The sequence below is a fragment of the Podarcis pityusensis genome, assembly GCF_964106645.2.
Source record: "Podarcis pityusensis genome assembly, chromosome: 1".
Lineage (NCBI taxonomy): Eukaryota > Metazoa > Chordata > Lepidosauria > Squamata > Lacertidae > Podarcis > Podarcis pityusensis.
The window spans coordinates 14,713,636-14,731,422 of NC_138028.1; the positions used below are offsets into that span (position 1 = coordinate 14,713,636).

General features: G+C 44.5%; 1 protein-coding gene across 2 annotated transcripts in view; it reads right to left on the reverse strand.

Annotated features, from left to right (window-relative positions):
* Window positions 1-9,160, reverse strand: part of TNFAIP2 (TNF alpha induced protein 2) — a 33,285-nt gene extending 24,125 nt beyond the window's left edge. For both annotated transcript variants that reach the window (XR_013977813.1, XM_080974107.1), the window contains exons 1-2: window positions 9,035-9,160; window positions 485-857 (exon numbers count right to left, since the gene is read on the reverse strand). Coding sequence is in view for 1 of the 2 variants with exons in the window: in XM_080974107.1 (XP_080830233.1) it covers window positions 485-848 (364 nt within the window). In the remaining variant the exon portion in view is untranslated. The remainder of the gene's footprint in view (window positions 1-484; window positions 858-9,034) is intronic.
* Between the last annotated feature and the right edge of the window lie 8,627 nt (window positions 9,161-17,787).

The following is a 17,787-nucleotide window of genomic DNA, read 5'->3' on the forward strand; positions in this document are numbered from 1 at the left end:
GCCATGCACGGGCTCTGTTGCCTTCTCCACTTGCATTTTTAGATCAGTGACACAGGAAGGATCAATACTCTTGATACCCAGGGATGGAGGGATCAGCCCATGCCAAGTTCACATGTGTTCATTCATAACTCTGTTCTATCCTCTTTCCGCATCAATCTTAGGTTTTTTTTTTTTTAATATTGCAGAAAAATCTATATTTAAATATGTATATAAGTACATGCTTTTTTTATAAGTACATGCTTTTGAATGCATTTTCTTTATTATATGAGAAAACATTTTTATAAAACGTTTTTTTCTCTGAGTATGCACTTCTAAATGTATTTTATACATTTGGAAACATATGTAAAAGGACACCGTTGTGCCCATGAGACCATGTTGGAAGCCCCTGATCTAAGAGACCAATAAATTTGGTCAGAAGAGAATCTTAATTGATGGACAAATTTATGTTGGGGGCAGGTGGTCCTTCGGGGTGGTCATACTGTACCTGTAACTGGTTTGCTTTCCTTTTCATTTGGAGGGTCCTTCTCTTCTCTTAAGGGTTTTATTCTGTTTTCTCCAAGTGCAAAGTACTTCAGACCACCAATGAATCCCCTCTTCATTTTCTTCTTGTTATTTTGCTCAGGAGTACAATGGCATGTGGCATTGTTTTTCGAAGGCAACCCTTGACTTTCAGTTTTCACCTTGTCCTTCGGTGGAGCTTCTTCTGTCGAGGATTCGATTGACGTGGAGTCAAATTCTGATTCGGAAGACGTTGAAGGCTTGGGGTCCTCACTTTTGACCTTAGATTTTGAATCCTCAGCTTTTACAGGACCGCTAGAGAATATGGTGAACATTTTCATTCCCATCATCTTCTAAGCCTGCAAATGACAATTAAGAAGTTGTCAGGTTGAAGGATTTGCATTCAAGAAGCCAAAAAGGAAAACCATCCAATGGTCAAAGGTTAGACAGAGGAAGAAAAGTTCAGTGACCAGCTCCTGTGTTTAACAAAACAGTGAAAAAAGCTGATACTTATTTAAATATTTAGTAGCACAACAGCACTTTTAGTGGACACCGTGTCATTTGTGACACATACAAGTTCACTTATCTGAGTGATGTTCTCATACCCTCCAAGTGTCCCTATTTTCCAGGGACAGTCCCGGATTTATAGAAGCTGTCAAAGTTTCTGATTTGATCCTGGAATGTCCTGCTTTTCCTTAAGATGTCCCTATTTTCAATGGAGAGATGTTGGAGGGTATGGAGTTATGCAACCTCCGAGCCAAGGAGATAAGTCACTATACAACCTTTAGCAGACATCTGAAGGGTATTTTTAATGTTTAGTGGTTTGTTATGTTTTCAGATGGGACGCGGGTGGCGCTGTGGGTTAAACTACAGACCCTAGGGATTGCCGATCAGAAGGTCGGCGGTTTGAATCCCTGCGATGGGGTGAGCTTCCGTTGCTCAGTCCCAGCTCCTGCCAACCTAGCAGTTTGAAAGCATGCAGTACAAGTAGATAAATAGGTACTGCTCCAGCGGGAAGGTAAACGGTGTTTCCGTGCACTGATCTGGTTCTCCAGAAACGGCTTAGTTATGCTGGCCACATGACCCGGAAGCTGTAAGCTGGCTCCCTCGTCCAATAAAGCAAGATAAGCGCCGCAACCCCAGAGTTGTCCGAGACTGGACCTAATGGTCAGGGATCCCTTTACCTTTACCTTTAACTTTAACTTTACCTATGTTTTCAGATATGTTGGAAGCTGCCCAGAGTGGCTGGGGCAACCCAGTTAGATGAATATAAATAAATTATTATTATTATTATTATTATTATTAGGAATAGGACATTCCTATTTTAATTGAGGAAATGATTGAGGGTCTGTTGCTCTTAGCAGGCATTCAATAGTGCCCCAGCTCAACTACTTATGGTTTGGTGAACAAATCATAGTTGTGGGGGCTTCAAAATCAAGGAGGAGTGGCCCTGGTGCTGAAAAAGGGTTTAGGTTTTAAAATAAAAACTTGATGGCCAACAACTATTCATGCCAGGAACTGTGTAGGCCCCTAACACAATCCAGATAATTTATTAGAGGAAACTGATGCTTAAAACAAATTCCCTTATAATTGGATATACCGTATTTTTTGCTCTATAAGACTCCACTTTTTCCCTCCTAAAAAGTAAGGGGAAATGTGTGCGCGTCTTATGGAGCGAATGCAGGCTGCGCAGCTATCGCTGGAGCCAGAACAGCAAGAGGGATTGCTGTGCAGCGATCCCTCTTGCTCTCCTGGCTTCAGGGATAGCCACGCAAAGCCTCTTCAACAACATTTGATTCAGAATATTTTCTTTCTTGTTTTCCTCCTCTAAAAACTAGGTGCGTCTTATGGTCAGGTGTGTCTTATAGAGTGAAAAATACGGTAATTGGAGATGGTCTTAATCGGAACGCCTTGAGGTTAACACTGAAAATCTATTATCAAAAGAGAAAAAAATAGCACACCTGTGTACCTAGAGTAGAATGAGATTCATACAATAACAAATTAAAATTAATTAGACTTCTACAGCAGTTGGGACTAAGGGGTGTCTGGACCTTAGTTTCACATTTCATGTTGCACTCTTGGCAGTCAAGGATACATTTTATTTTAGCAACATCCAAGGTTAGAAGGATGGTTTCCTCTTCAGGTATTCAGAACTTTAAAATAACAGACTGTGTCCCAGTGTGGTCTTGTTTTATATTAATGGAGCATGCCAGCTTCCACCCAGATTGATGGTTTGGCCATCACTGCTCTCCACCCAACTAAGCTAAGGAAAATATTCAGGAAGCATTGATGAATTATATTAAAGAGAACACAGTGCAAATCAGTGTGTGGAAAGCACAAGGGACCCTTTAACGAGGAGGTGCTATGTTGCTAGAGGTTCACCGTAAACTTAAAGCCTATTCCCCCACCAAGGAATCCTGATAACTGTAATTTACCCTCCATAAAACTATGATTCTAAGCACCTTTAACAAACTACAGTTCCCATGATTCTTGGGGGAACAGGGTGGGGAGAGAGAATGTACTTTAAGTGCATAGCCTGTACAGAGCCAAGCACACGCAAGAGAACCCCTACAGCAAAAATAAATGTAATGGCTTGTCCTTACCCAACAACAGATACACGCCACAAAAGGGGAGGTCTCCTCATCTCCTAGGGTAGCCATTGACTCCTAGGGAATGTGTCACCAAGATATAGTGCCAAAGAGAACACAGATCTACACACACAAGGAATCGGTACACACTAACTTATATGTAAAGGAAAAGGGACCCCTGACCGTTAGGTCCAGTCGCGGACAACTCTGGGGTTGCGGCGAACAACAGGAGCTCACCCCATTGTGGGGATTCGAACCCCCGACCCTCTGATCGGCAAGCCCTAGGCTCTGTGGTTTAACCCACAGCGCCACCCGCGTCCCTAACTTATATGTACAGTGGTACCTTGGGTTACAGATGCTTCAGGTTACAGACGCTTCACGTTACAGACTCCGCTAACCCAGAAATAGTACCTCAGGTTAAGAACTTTGATCAGGATGAGAACAGAAATCGTGCAGCAGCAGGAGGCCCCATTAGCTAAAGTGGTAGCTCAGGTTAAGAACAGTTTCAGGTTAAGAACGGACCTCCAGAATGAATTAAGTTCTTAACCAGAGGTACCACTGTATATAGATGTAAATTTCGAAGTAATTATTATCATGGAAATAGGAACACATCTTACCATATTGGAGAAGAGTGTGGCCAACTGAGCTGTGTACGTGCCCAGTTTGGTACCCAACTCCAAAGCCCATCTGCTCTCCCTCCCCACGATTCTTTATCTTTAAACCGCACATGGACCAGGCGGCCCTTCAGATAGAGAGGACTGTGAAGTGTGAGATAAGGCTACCCTTTCCACTTGAGTTTTCTTGTGCAAAATACTTCTGGGTCTGCCAGTGGAATGGACACCATTATTAGCAGAATGGGTTTCCCCTTCTCTGCAGTTCCCTTGACCCCTAAAAAAAACATGCTCTGGAACAGTTTGATAGTGGGGGCTGCATGTGGGGTAGGGGGGGAGAGAGGAAGAGAAAGTCCATCTGTACAATGATGATGCCCATAATCTCCCCCACATTAATTCATGGAAAAATCACAGTGAGCACCAACTGATTTCATTGGTCCCAATGGAACATTTGTCACTGACTTCAGCAGAGTTTGTTTTTCTTTCTTTCTTTTACTCTTTTGAGATTTTCCAGTGAAGTGGAAAAAGTGTTCAATTACTTGAAGAAGAAGAAGAAGAAGAAGAAGAAATGATTCAGGGACATGTGAGTGACAGCAGCCTTGCCACTGGAACGGTCACATGGCATGGTTTCTGGAATAATGTGTTTTAAACAGGCAAACTCTCTTGTTTATTTTAGTGGTGACACGGAAGCTAGACAGGCGTCTCAAGGGAGGGATACATCTTTGATGCAGCACTAATTATATTTCGGAAACAATGGCTGTATAATTTTCCAAGTTTATGTTGTCCAAGAAGGATAGCGGAAACCATGCAGTTCTCCCTTTGTTAAACTGCACTCCGGAATTCCCTTTTTTAAAAAAACTTAAAAAAAAATGTTTCACATGATATTTATTATCACAGAATAATATGATTGTAGAGTTGGAAGGGACCCTGAGGATCCCTTAACCCCCTGCAATCAGGAATCTCAGTGTTTTTTAGTAGAGGATTATGCACGGGGACCTTGTAAAGCAGGGTGAGTTGGTTTGAAAACTTTAAATCAAGGCAATTCAAAACAGCAATTTATTTTTAAAAAACCATCATGAAAAAAGGGGGGGGAAGCAGATTTGAACAATTGATTATTATCAAGTTCCCCCAATGGCACACCGTCTATTTCCTAAACAACGATGCATGTAAGCATGTCTATGGACAACTAAATATACCACCTGCTGCTTGATTAAACTTCATGTTTATATTAGAGGATTATGTACAGGGTGAGTTAGTTTAAAAATCTTTGCATTGCCTTGATGAAGAGAAGAGTTTGGATTTGATATCCCGCTTTATCACTACCTGAAAGAGTCTCAAAGCGGCTAACATTCTCCTTTCCCTTCCTCCCCCACAACAAACACCCTGTGAGGTGAGTGGGGCTGAGAGACTTCAGAGAAGTGTGACTGGCCCAAGGTCACCCAGCAGCCGCATGTGGAGGAGCAGGGAAGCAAACCCGGTTCACCAGATTACGAGTCTACCGCTCTTAACCACTACACCACACTGATTTAAAGTTTGCAAACACATCATTATAAAAAAGGAAGGGAGCAGTTGATTTGAATCAGAATAAAATCAGGTTTCTCAATGGCACACCGTAGATTTCCTAAATAATGATCCATGCTAAGTGTACAATTAAATTTATTTATTATCATTATCTCATGTGTCGACTGCTCTTCCTCCCAAAAGAGCCCAGTGTGGCACCTTCTATGATATGTTAACAGTATACAGTATACTTTTTCCAGTGCTGCTCCTTTCAGTTTCGTTTTCCGTTTTCCCCTAAATCATGTTTCAATCCCACCATTGCTCCCATTCCAAAACCTTTGCTCATGCGAGTCATCTGTTTTGGATTAGGGACAACTTATTTGATTACAGACGGAACTTTTCTGAGGCAAACAGCTGGTGGCATTTACTTTCCTAAACTGAAAAGGAAATGCCTTTTGCTTATACAGTGGTACCTTGGGTTAAGTACTTAATTCATTCCAGAGGTCCGTTCTTAACCTGAAACTGTTCTTAACCTGAAGCACCACTTTAGCTAATGGGGCCTCCCGCTGCTGCCGCGCCGCCGGAGCACAATTTCTGTTCTTATCCTGAAGCAAAGTTCTTAACCTGAAGCACTATTTCTGGGTTAGCGGAGTCTGTAACCTGAAGCGTATGTAACCTGAGGTACCACTGTACAATTGCAGATTTAAGATAATCCAGGCTGCAATACAGTTTTATTCACAGTTCCTTGGGAGTGAGATGCATTGAACTGAAAGGGTTCTGAGCATATAATATGCATGGGATTGCACAGTAAAGAGTATAAAAAGTAGGAGCACACACAATCACCCAGTTGCAGATAGGTAGCCGTGTTGGTCTGCCATGGTCAAAATAAAAAAAATCCTTCCAGTAGCACCTTTAAGACCAACTAAGTTAGTTCTTGGTATGAGCTTTCGTGTGCAAGCACACTTCTTCAGATACACATCAGATACACACTTCTGAAGAAGTGTGCTTGCACACGAAAGCTCATACCAAGAACTAACTTAGTTGGTCTTAAAGGTGCTACTGGAAGGATTTTTTTTATTTTAATCACCCAGTTGGACACTGCAAATCTAGGGGGTCATGTAGTCAAACTCCTTGCTTAGTGTGAGACTCTTGCAACCACAGAATCCCTGCTCAGAAAAGGAACCTTGCAACTATTGAATCCCAGACAGACAGCCATCCAGATCCCCCCCCCATATGATTGCTTCTATAGAAGTCCCTCATCCTGCTCTCACAGTGGCTAGCCAGTTGACAGTAGGAAATCCACAAGCAGGACATGAGTGCCATAAAGCACTTTTGATTTCCAAGTCATGAAACGAATGCACCATTTACATAAGAGCTTTTTAGGAACAGGAAAGGCACTATACTGTGCTTGACTCTTATTAGGTACTTTGGTTAGGTTGTCGGATTAGTAAATCCAAAGCTATTAACAGCGTTTTCTTCTGAGTGCTTTGCATTTATTTTAGCAAGGCATCAGAGGCTCCTGAGACCTGGCCATGTATTGAGAGAAGCATGCCATCCCACTCTCTTCTCCTGTGAGCAAACTGGATTCAAAGGGTGCAACTTTTTCTTTCTTAGTCACCTTTCCTTCTCAACAAGTGCAAAACAACGACTCTCAAGGTCTTTTCGTCGGGTTTGCTTGGAAGAGCTGAGGCAGATTATGTTTTTTAAAGCCTGTGCAATAGCAGAAACTCCCTGTTGTTGAGTCATTTTCCTGATAAGCTTAAACTGCTCTTCGCTTACACTAAATAAAGTAATGCAAACATAAAACATTGGCCAGGTCTGCTTGTGAGTAAGAATGCTTAGGATCAGTGAGACTACAGAATTCCACATTCAACATTGCAGTCACACGATCCACACACAGAGCATGCGAGAGTCTCACATGTGCTTGTCCGTGTCACATGTGAAAGAGGTACAGTATTTGACATTAGTGTGAACTAGCGTCAACAGTGTGAGACAAGCTCAAAGACTGCATGGAAACTTCTCTGTGCCCTTGTCTATTCTGTGCAATTCTGAGTTGAGCAGGAGTTCCAATTTGGATCACAGAATCATAGAATTGTAGAGCTGCAAGGGACCATGAGGGTCATCTTGTCCCACCCCCCCTGCAATGGAGGGACCTTTGACCCTGAGATCAAGAGTCTCATGCTCTGCTGACATGAGTTACAGTCCAACCCAGAAATGCTAGTCAATGGATCTCAAAGTTTAGGTCCCACCAGAGTCCCATAATCAGGAGCTGTATGCCAGATCCAGATGCATCAACATCTGCTTTGCAGGGTGAAATAGCTACACCATGGGTAGGAAACCTGTGTCCCGCTTGATGTAACTGGACTACAACTCCCACCATCCCCCACTGACCATGCTGGTTGGGGCTGATGGGTGTTCAACATCAAGAGGGTCACAGGTCCTCCGCCCCAAGCTGCCCGAGTCACACATACAAAGCAGCATCTAGCTGTGCTGGAGGAGACTCTTGAGAGTCCCATGGACTGCAAGAAGATCAAACCTCTCCATTCTTAAGGAAATCAGCCCTGAGTGCTCACTGGAAGGCAGCGGCGTAGCGTGGGTTGTCAGCACCCGGGGCAAGGCAAGTAATTTGCGCCCCCTAACCCGGGGCAAGGCAAGTAATTTGCGCCCCCTAACCCCTAACCTGCCGCCGCTGCCAGCTTCTTCTTGCTGCTGCCTGGTCTGGTGTGGTTCTCTCCCGTGCTCAGCGCTGCGCTGGGCGGCCGCTGCACTGTCCCTCCCCCAGATAGTCCCTCGCTCTCTCTCCGCACCTCACGCCTGGCACCCACCCCCTCCACAGTGGGCGGCGACCCAGCGGCTCGGCTCGGATTCGCACAGCCAGCACTGCAGTGAGAGAGAGTGAGTGAGCCAGGTAGGGGCAGAGAGCTGTGAGTGCGAGCGCGCCCCCCCCCGATGTTGCGCCCGGTGCGGCCGGGCCCCCCTGCACCCCCCACGCTACGCCACTGCTGGAAGGACAGATCCTGAAGCTGAGGCTCCAATACTTTGGCCACCTCATGAGAAGAGAAGACTCCCTGGAAAAGACCCTGATGTTGGGAAAGATGGAGGGCACAAGGAGAAGGGGACGACAGAGGACGAGATGGTTGGACAGTGTTCTCGAAGCTACCAGCATGAGTTTGACCAAACTGCGGGAGGCAGTGGAAGACAGGAGTGCCTGGCGTGCTCTGGTCCATGGGGTCACAAAGAGTCGGACACGACTAAACAATAACAACAACAAAGCTGTGACCATCACTGCCTACAGTTGCAAGTCTAAGCTCACTTACCTGGGAGTAAGCCCCACTGAATTCAGTGGGCTTTACTTCTGAGTAGACACGGTTAGGCTTCCACAGCAAACCACCACAGACCTTGCCAAACCCAGCCCTGCCCGGATTAACTTAATTTTCACACATTGTTGCTGCAACGAAGTGACACAACACTCTTTACACCAGCCACCCTCTTCCCTCTTCCGGGAGCTCCAGGGGTAAATTTTGGATGAGCCTGTGAAGGCTGCAGTTAGAAGGGCATCAGTTCATCGGGGGGCATCAGCCAGAGGGGCGAAAAATAACAAGTCCTGGCTGGACTCACCTGGAGAGTTTGTCGTTGCACAAGACCACGCGGAGAGCTCGGTTTACAGTAAGCTCCCGGGTTCCCAGCAGAGCGCAAGGCAGGCGGGTCAAGAAGTCGACCAGCGAGGGGAAGAGGGGCTGGCGACCCCCTTAAGGCGGTCTGAGATCAGCCACGTGGAGGGAGAGAAGGACCCAGCCCTGAGATGAGGAGTTGGGGAGCGGGGCAAGAAGGACTTACAGCGGATTCTAGTTGACTTTGGATCGGGGACGACGGGATGGTTCCTCTTCCTCTCTCTCTGTCCCTCTCCCTGGGCTGGCTGCAGCGCGGTTTCTAATTTTCTAGAGAGCACCCAGGGTTATAAAGCAGGGAGGAGGAGGAAGAGGAGGGGAAAAGCGAAGTTACCACGCCCGCCACCTTCCCCCGCTCCCGCGTGGGCGCCTTTGGAAATTCCGTCTAACTTGCATCAGGTTAGGTGGTTACAGATGCGCAAGGAAAATCCAGAAGGCGGGATTTCCTACTCTGGAGCGCAGGGAGAGAAGTCAAGGCAGAGCAAGAAAATGACCAGGACTTGTTCTCTCCTCAATGGCAGCAAAAAGCCTGGGGTAGGCATCGCAGGAGGGTCTGCTTCAAATGATTTTCAGAGCGAGGGATTTATTTGGAGAAAAAGCCAGGAAGAGGAGACACGACGGAAGTTTATAAAAAAAATCATGCGTGGCAGGATGGAGAGAGCGGGCAGGGAACAGCTTTGGTCCCTCTCTCGTTGCGCTCAGTGAAGCTGAATGCTTGGAGATTCAGGGCAAATAACAGAAAGGGGTAGCCAAGGTGGGTAGTGGGTGGGAGAGCAGCAGCCCCCCTAAATCAAGTAAATAAAAGAGGATTGGACAAATTCATGGAGGAGTGGGCCATGAATGGCTATACAGTGGTACCTCGGGTTACATACGCTTCAGGTTACAGACTCCGCTAACCCAGAAATAGTACCTCGGGTTAAGAACTTTACCTCAGGATGAGAACAGAAATCATGTGGTGGCAGCGGGAGGCCCATTAGCTAAAGTGGTGCTTCAGGTTAAGAACAGTTTCAGGTTAAGAACGGACCTCCAGAACAAATTAAGTTCTTAACCCAAGGTACCACTGTACAATGCTTCTGAATAGCGGTTGCTGGAAACCACAGGAGGGGAGAGTTGCTCTTGCGCTCAGGTCTTGCTTGAGAGTCTCAGGCAGGCACCTGGTTGGCCACTGTGAGAACAGGATGCTGGACTAGACGGGCCATTGGCTTGATCCAGCAGGCTCTTCTTCTATTCTTATGCACAGGAGCCAACTCCTAGCCACTGAGGTCTCTTCGGCCTCCTCAGTAAAATATTTGAGGATGGGCACTGTCATTCAAAAGGGACACAGGTGGTGCTGTGGGTTAAACCACAGAGCCTAGGAGTTGCCAATCAGAAGGTCGGTGGTTCGAATCCCCGCAACAGAGTGAGCTCCCGTTGCTCGGTCCCTGCTCCTGCCAACCTAGCAGTTCGAAAGCATGCCAAAGTGCAAGTAGATAAATAGGTACCACTCCAGCGGGAAGGTAAACGGTGTTTCCGTGCGCTGCTTTGGTTCGCCAGAAGCGGCTTAGTCATGCTGGCCACATGACCCAGAAGCTGTACGCCGGCTTCCTCAGCCAATAAAGCGAGATGAGCGCCGCAACCCCAGAGTCAGCCATGACTGGACCTAATGGTCAGGGGTCCCTTTACCTTTACAGTGGTACCTCGGGTTAAGTACTTCATTCGTTCTGGAGGTCCGTTCTTAACCTGAAACTGTTCTTAACCTGAAGCACCACTTTAGCTAATGGGGCCTCCTGCTGCCGCCGTGCCGCCAAAGCACAATTTCTGTTCTCATTCTGAAGCAAATTTCTTAACCTGAAGCACTATTTCTGGGTTAGCGGAGTCTGTAACCTGAAGCGTATGTAACCTGAGGTACCACTGTACTGTCATTCAAATGGTGTGTGTGTGCCATGTCATGTGATTGGTTATACAGGGCAGGGCTCATCTGCCTCCCCCCCCCACAATATTTTATTCAAGTTGGCAACCCTGTTCTTATGATTGGTACTTCAGAGTAATGGCACAGAATGCCCAGAGTTTGATGATTAGCTGGTAGAGCCTAGGAGTTCTGGAGGACATTGCAACAACAACAACAAAAAGGAGATCCTTTTTTTTTTTTAATGCACAGCATGAAGGGTGGAGTTCAAACAACAGTCCTGTGTCTTCCTCCCAGCCCCTCAGGTGTATTGGGAGTAGTGAGGCCTCACCTGCTGGTCCTGCCTTCAACCACTGCCCATATCTGGTGTCTAGGTGTTCCCAGCAAAACCTGAAAGGCGACACCTATAATCGTGCAGTTTTTTAATCGGGTGGAGAGAGCTTGCACACATGAAACTGTACCCAGGAACCATCTCCTTTGTCACTTTGTCACCTTGATGCATATAGCTGTCATTTTGGGTTGGGGGAGACATGCCTTTGTTGTGGCCTAGGGTCTGTTAGCCTGTCCTTATCTCCATGGTCCTTCACATAGAAGACGTTCAGCCCTAGATGGGGAAGTGCATTTTAATATTCCAGAACTTCTTTTTTTTAAGTCTAAGTGACTTCTTCTTTTTAACAAGAAGATGAAAATCACCATTGAAATAGGCACACCTTCCCTTTCTCATTTAGCATTGTCCTTTAAATAAATTCCATAGCAGGTTTGGCAAAATGAGGTTGTCTGGTAATGTAGGTGCTATTGTTACAGGGTGTGCTTCCTTCCAAGTTGTCATTCATTCAAAGTGTCTGTTCATTCAACCAATTTTGTTAACTGCGTTTTCAATACTAGTTTAGCTGTTCGGACTTTCCAGGGAAGGGTTATTCTTTTCCGTCTGGGGTTTTCCACGAGTAAGTGAAAAACATCCTGGTTTTGCTAAAACTATAGATGCCTTTTCAGATCTGTTGACTCCTGTATATATGGAGAAGTGAAGGGACAACAATGGAACGCAGAAGTGGAAAATACATTTGTCCAGGGAGGTCAAAGCTCAAAATAAGCTAGAAAGGGGAAAAGGATTTGGGCTCATTCTCTGCTTGTGAGCTTCCCATAGGACTCTGGAGGACGACTGTGAGAAGAGAATGCTTTGATATGATCCACCAAGGTTCTTCTTCTTAGGACTTCTCTACAAATTCATCTAGCGTGCTTCCAGATTGGGATCCTGTATCACAAATGGGTCTTTAATTCCAGTTTCTCTATGTGTACGTTTGGCCTGTTAGAACCCATTCCTGTTTTCCCAGACATTGCTGCTGAACGCAGCAGCTAGACTGGTGACTGGGAGCGGCCGCTGAGACCATATAACACTGGTCTTGAAAGACCTACATTGGCTCCCAGTACGTTTCTGAGCACAATTCAAAGTGTTGGTGCTGACCGGCCTCAGTCCAGTATATCTGAAGGAGCGTCTCCACCCCCATCGTTCTACCCGGACACTGAGGTCCAGCACCGAGAGCCTTCTGGTGGTTCCCTCACTGCGAGAAGCCAAGTTACAGGGAACCAGGCAGAGGGCCTTCTCGGTAGTGGCACCCTCCCTGTGGAACGCCCTCCCACCAGATGTCAAAGAGAAGAACAACTACCAGACTTTTAGAAGACATCTGAAGGCAGCCCTGTTTAGGGAAGCTTTTAATGTTTGATGTATTATAGTATTTAAATATTTTTTTGGAAGCCGCCCAGAGTTGCTGGGGAAGCCCAGCCAGATGGGCGGGGTATAAATAATAAATTATTATTATTATTATGAGACACATTGCTGTCTACAGCAGCTTGATGGAATGTATCCGCAGGTTGACTCACTGCAGGAACAAGGTCAATTTGTAGCTCAACAGCAGAGGAAGGTTGTTCGTTTTTGCTACTTAAGTCATTATAAATACAATAGGTACTCTGCATTGAGTTCCCAAACTGTGGTCCGTGGGCTGCCTGTGGTCCTTAAGCTTCATGCAGGTGGTCCATGGCACGTGTCTGAGGAATGGGGGGAGCAGCAGCTGTGAATGGCAGGCACAAGTCATTCATTCATTCATTCTATTTACATATCAGCCTCCCTCCCAAAGGAGCTCAAGACATTCTGAAGCCTTGAATGCTGAATCTGACCTCAGACTCCAACTGACAAGTATTACACTGAACATCAAAGAACTTTGTTTAACACAACAGGCACAACCTGTGTGGTGTGAGACCTGGACTGGTGTCGTGAGAGCCAGTGTGATGCAGTTGCTGGAACATTATTACGAGAAGTCTTGGTGACTTTGGACCAGTCTAAGAACTCTCAGCCTAGCCTACCTCGCAGGGTTGTTGTGAGGATTTATATGGAGAAATGGGAAGAAAGGCAGGATATAAATGCAAATAAATAAATAAAATATTCCTATTGGTTTTTAATTGTATTTCTATTACTTCTTCTTTTTTCTTGTGTTGCATTTGTATTGCAGTTCTATGGAGTTCATGCTGCAATGCAATCAAATGCAACATATAATAAATCAAACCGTGGAACTGTAGAATTGGAAGGGTCCCTCAAGGGTCATCTAGTCCAACCCAATGCAATGCAGGAATCTCAAGAACTTGATTGTTTAATGTGGCAGCACCTGCACTTTTGAACTCGCAGCCTATTGATATTAACCAGGCACTTTCTCTGTATTCTTTTTGGTGCCTGCTGAAAACATCCTTGTTTAGGCAAGCCTACCCAGATGCTTAGAAATGCTGGTGTGGATTTTAATCTGTTTTTAATATTTAAAGGGTTTTTTTGTGTTTTAAAGTATTGTAATTTTTTTCTTGATTTTATTGTTTTACCTTTTCGTAAACTGTTTCTTTTTTTTTACAATCAAGCAGTGTATAAAGTTTATGAAATTAAATAAAAATCATACAGCATCTAGCACAATGCCTTATAATTGTTACAACGAGCAGAAAAAAAGCCATGAAGTGGCCTGCCAAGACCCTCAGTCATTTTCAAGTGGTCTGTCGGGACATCGCACTGTGTGATGTGCTGACTGATTTTAAAACATTTATATCCTGCTTTTCCTAAAATGTTCAGGGCAGCTAGCAAGACAACTACAACGACAACAAAAAACACTTAAAAAGAACAACCCAGTGATTCTCTTCTAAACAAATATGATTTTTGTTTCTAGCACTGAAATTAGCAATCTTTTGTTTTTTAAGGTAACCACAATCTTTCTCTGCAAAGAACTTCCAGAATAACTTGACTTATCATGGCGCCTCTTGAACCGTGGTGTAAAAGTTGTTGTTCTGCCGACAGCTTCCATAAAAGGTTGTCTTATCCGTATAGCATACCTTCACTGCGCATTGCCCACAAATACCACATCCTTGCATATCACAAACACTTGTGGCAGAGGGGCACGAGATTAAACCACAAACATGGGTACCGCCTTCAACACAAATTTCAGGGCAAGCGTATCCAGCCAACTGCAGAAAGGGAAGGGCCATAGCTTAGTGGTAGAACACATTCTTGGCATGCAAATGGCAAAATGTCCTAACTTCAGTCCTGGGTATCTCTAGACAGGGCTGGGAAAGATTCCTCCTGAAACCATTGGGAACTGCTGCCAGCCAGTTTAAATCCAGAGTGGGGAAACTTTGGCTCCCCAGACATTGCTGAACCACAGAGGCCAAGGATGATGGCAATGTGGTTCAGCAACATCTGGTTCTCATCTGTAAATTAAATACACTTAGTCAGATATTTGTGTGTGTGTGTGTGTGTGTGAGAGAGAGAGAGAGAGAGAGAGAGTGAGAGAGAGAGTTGTTTGTTCGCTGTCCACTGGGACACCTCTTGTTGTTGTTGTTTAGTCATTTAGTTGTGTCCGACTCTTCATGACCCCAAGGATCAGAGCACGCCAGGCACTCCTGTCTTCCACTGTCTCCCGCAGTTTGGTCAAACTCATGCTGGTAGCTTCGAGAACACTGTCCAACCATCTCGTCCTCTGTCGTCCCCTTCTCCTTGTGCCCTCCATCTTTCCCAACATCACGGTCTTTTCCAGGCAGTCTTCTCTTCTCATGAGGTGGCCAAAGTATTGGAGCCTCAGCTTCAGGATCTGTCCTTCCAGTGAGCACTCAGGGCTGATTTCCTTCAGAATGGATAGGTTTGTTCTTCTTGCAGTCCATGGGACTCTCAAGAGTCTCCTCCAACACCATAATTCAAAAGCATCAATTCTTTGGCGGTCAGCCTTCTTTATGGTCCAGCTTTCACTTCCATACATCACTACTGGGAAAACCATAGCTTTAACTATACAGACCTTTGTTGGCACCTCTTAAGATGCTATAAATAAATTTTGTATCATGGTTCCTGACCTCAAGGAGCAAGTTTTTCATCTATGTTTGGATACAGTGGGACACCATTTTGAATCAAGAAGTTGGATCAAACCTTTCGAAACTGATGGTTTTAGCCGTCAGTTTCAAAACCACATCAATTTTTTGGGTGTCTTGGAATTTCAGAGTATGTATGAGGCTGCTAGAATGCTACGGAAAACCGTCTAGCTGGTTTTACTGCTTTTGGTTTTATGATTTGTTTGAGGTTTTTCCTGCCATTTAAATGGTTGGTTTTACTATCGTTTTATTGTTTTTATCGTGCTCCTTCATCATCTTTGATATGTTTATCTAATCTATTTAAACAGTTTCATTTTTATGAAACAATTTAAGCTGTGTTGGAAGTCTTTGTGCCTAACCCCATCTGACAGATTTGATAGATGGAGTTTTATTTTAAATTACAGCTTGGTGAGAAGGGCACCGTTCAGAGCTTTTCTTCAACCACAACTCAATGAAACTAGTTCCAGCACCTCTTAGGTGGGCACTGTTGCCATTATAAGACAACAAGGGAGGTGTTCATGGTGAGTTCTGGCACTTCTTTTTCCAGAAAAATAACACTGGAATAGGACTGATTAGAAGAGGGCATAAAAGAACAAGTATCAAAATAATAGTAATAGTAATAGTAATAATAATAATAATAATTTATTTATACCCCACCCATCTGGCTGAGTTTCCCGGCCACTGGGCGGCTTTCAATCGAGTGTTAAAAACAATACAGCATTAAATATTAAAAACTTCCCTAAACAGGGCTGCCTTCAGATGTCTTTTAAAGAGAAGATACAGTGGTACCTCAGGTTACATACACTTCAGGTTCCAGACTCCACTAACCCAGAAATAGTGCTTCAGGTTAAGAAATTTGCTTCAGGATGAGAACAGAAATCGTGCTCCGGCGGCACGGCAGCAGCAGGAGGCCCCATTAGCTAAAGTGGTGCTTCAGGTTAAGTACAGACCTCCGGAACGAATTAAGTACTTAACCTGAGGTACCACTGTAGCTGCTTATTTCCATCACATCTGAAGGGAGGGCGTTCCACAGGGCGGGCGCCACTACCGAGAAGGCCCTCTGTCTGCTTCCCTGTAACCTCACTTCTGTCAATGAGGGAACCGCCAGAAGGCCCTCAGAGCTGGATCTCAGAGTAGCTTTCTATAGATTGGTGACATATCCAGATTTGGAATACTGCATGTGGTTTTGGGTTCCTGGTCACTGCCTATCACAAAAAAAGGATATTCCAAGGGCTTGTATACAAAATGACCTCTAAAATTATCAACAGAATGGAGTAATAATAATAATAATAATAATAATAATAATTTATTATTTATAGAAAATATACCTACTGAGTTGGAAAGGGACTTGATGCACAAAACACAGGCAGCTGGACAAGAAAAGAAACCAAAGATTAAGACATCAGCTGAACAGGAGGAGCAGAAAGAAGGGGTGGCTGAAAAGTTACAGAAGATAAAAGAGAGCCGGAGACCTGCCAAGAAGAATTCCAATTCGACTAAGATGAAAACTGGATTATTTGGGACATATAGACTTAAGAAACAGAGTTGGAGCTCCACCTCTAAACAAGTAGGCCTTGCTGGAAGAAATATGGTTAACATGGAGAAGGTACTTCCCCGACCTGGGGTGTTCAGTATGAAAGATTTTCGAAGAAGCCGGCGGAAAGGGACTGAGAGAGATTCGAGAGCCTCGGACGTAAGGTCACCAGGCTAAAAAGATGGATTAATTGGACTTTGGTTTGGGATTGAAACCGGGAAGAGAAGGGTGGGGTTTAGAAGTCCAAAGGGGGCCTGATTTTTATTTTGCAGTGTAAAACTATATGCTCTTTATTATTATAAGAATGGGGAATCTGTGGATGGGAATTAGGGACAATCTTAGGGAAGGTATTTTATTATTTGTTTTTATATCTCTTTTTTTTTTTTCTCTTTTTATGTATGATTAAGGTATATATACTAAAAATTGCTAAATAATCTAAATTAATGGATAATAATGAATTAAGGTTTAAAATTATTATAAAGAATCATATTAATAATTTATGGTTAAGTAAATTAATAAATTATGATTAGGACATTAAGGATAAAAACTTGCTTGAATAAACAATCGGAGTTGGAATACAATAAGGGGAGGCGTGGGGAAGTCATGAAAAGAAGTTATTGAAAATGAGACTTAAAAGGTGGAATTTTTTATGTTGTGTTTTGTGTTATTTTTGTGTGTGTTTTTGTTTTGTTTTTTGTAACCTTTTGAAACTTTAATAAAGATTATTTAAAAAAAAAAAAAATTATTATTTATACCCCGCCCATCTGGCTGGGCCTCCCCAGCCACTCTGGGCGGCTTCCATAGAAACCAAAAATACAGTAAAATATCACACGTTAAAAACTTCCCTGAACGGGCCTTAAGATGTCTTCTGAATGTCAGGTAGTTGTTTATTGCTTTGACATCTGCTGGAAGGACGTTCCACAGGGCGGGCACCACTACCGAGAAGGCCCTCTGCCTGGTTCCCTGTAGCTTTGCTTCTCGCAGCAAGGGAACCGCCAGAAGGCCCTTGGCGCTGGACCTCAGCGTCCGGGCAGAACGATGGGGGTGGAGATGCTCCTTCAGATATACTGGACCGAGGCGGTTTAGGGCTTTAAAGGTCAGCACCAACACTTTGAAT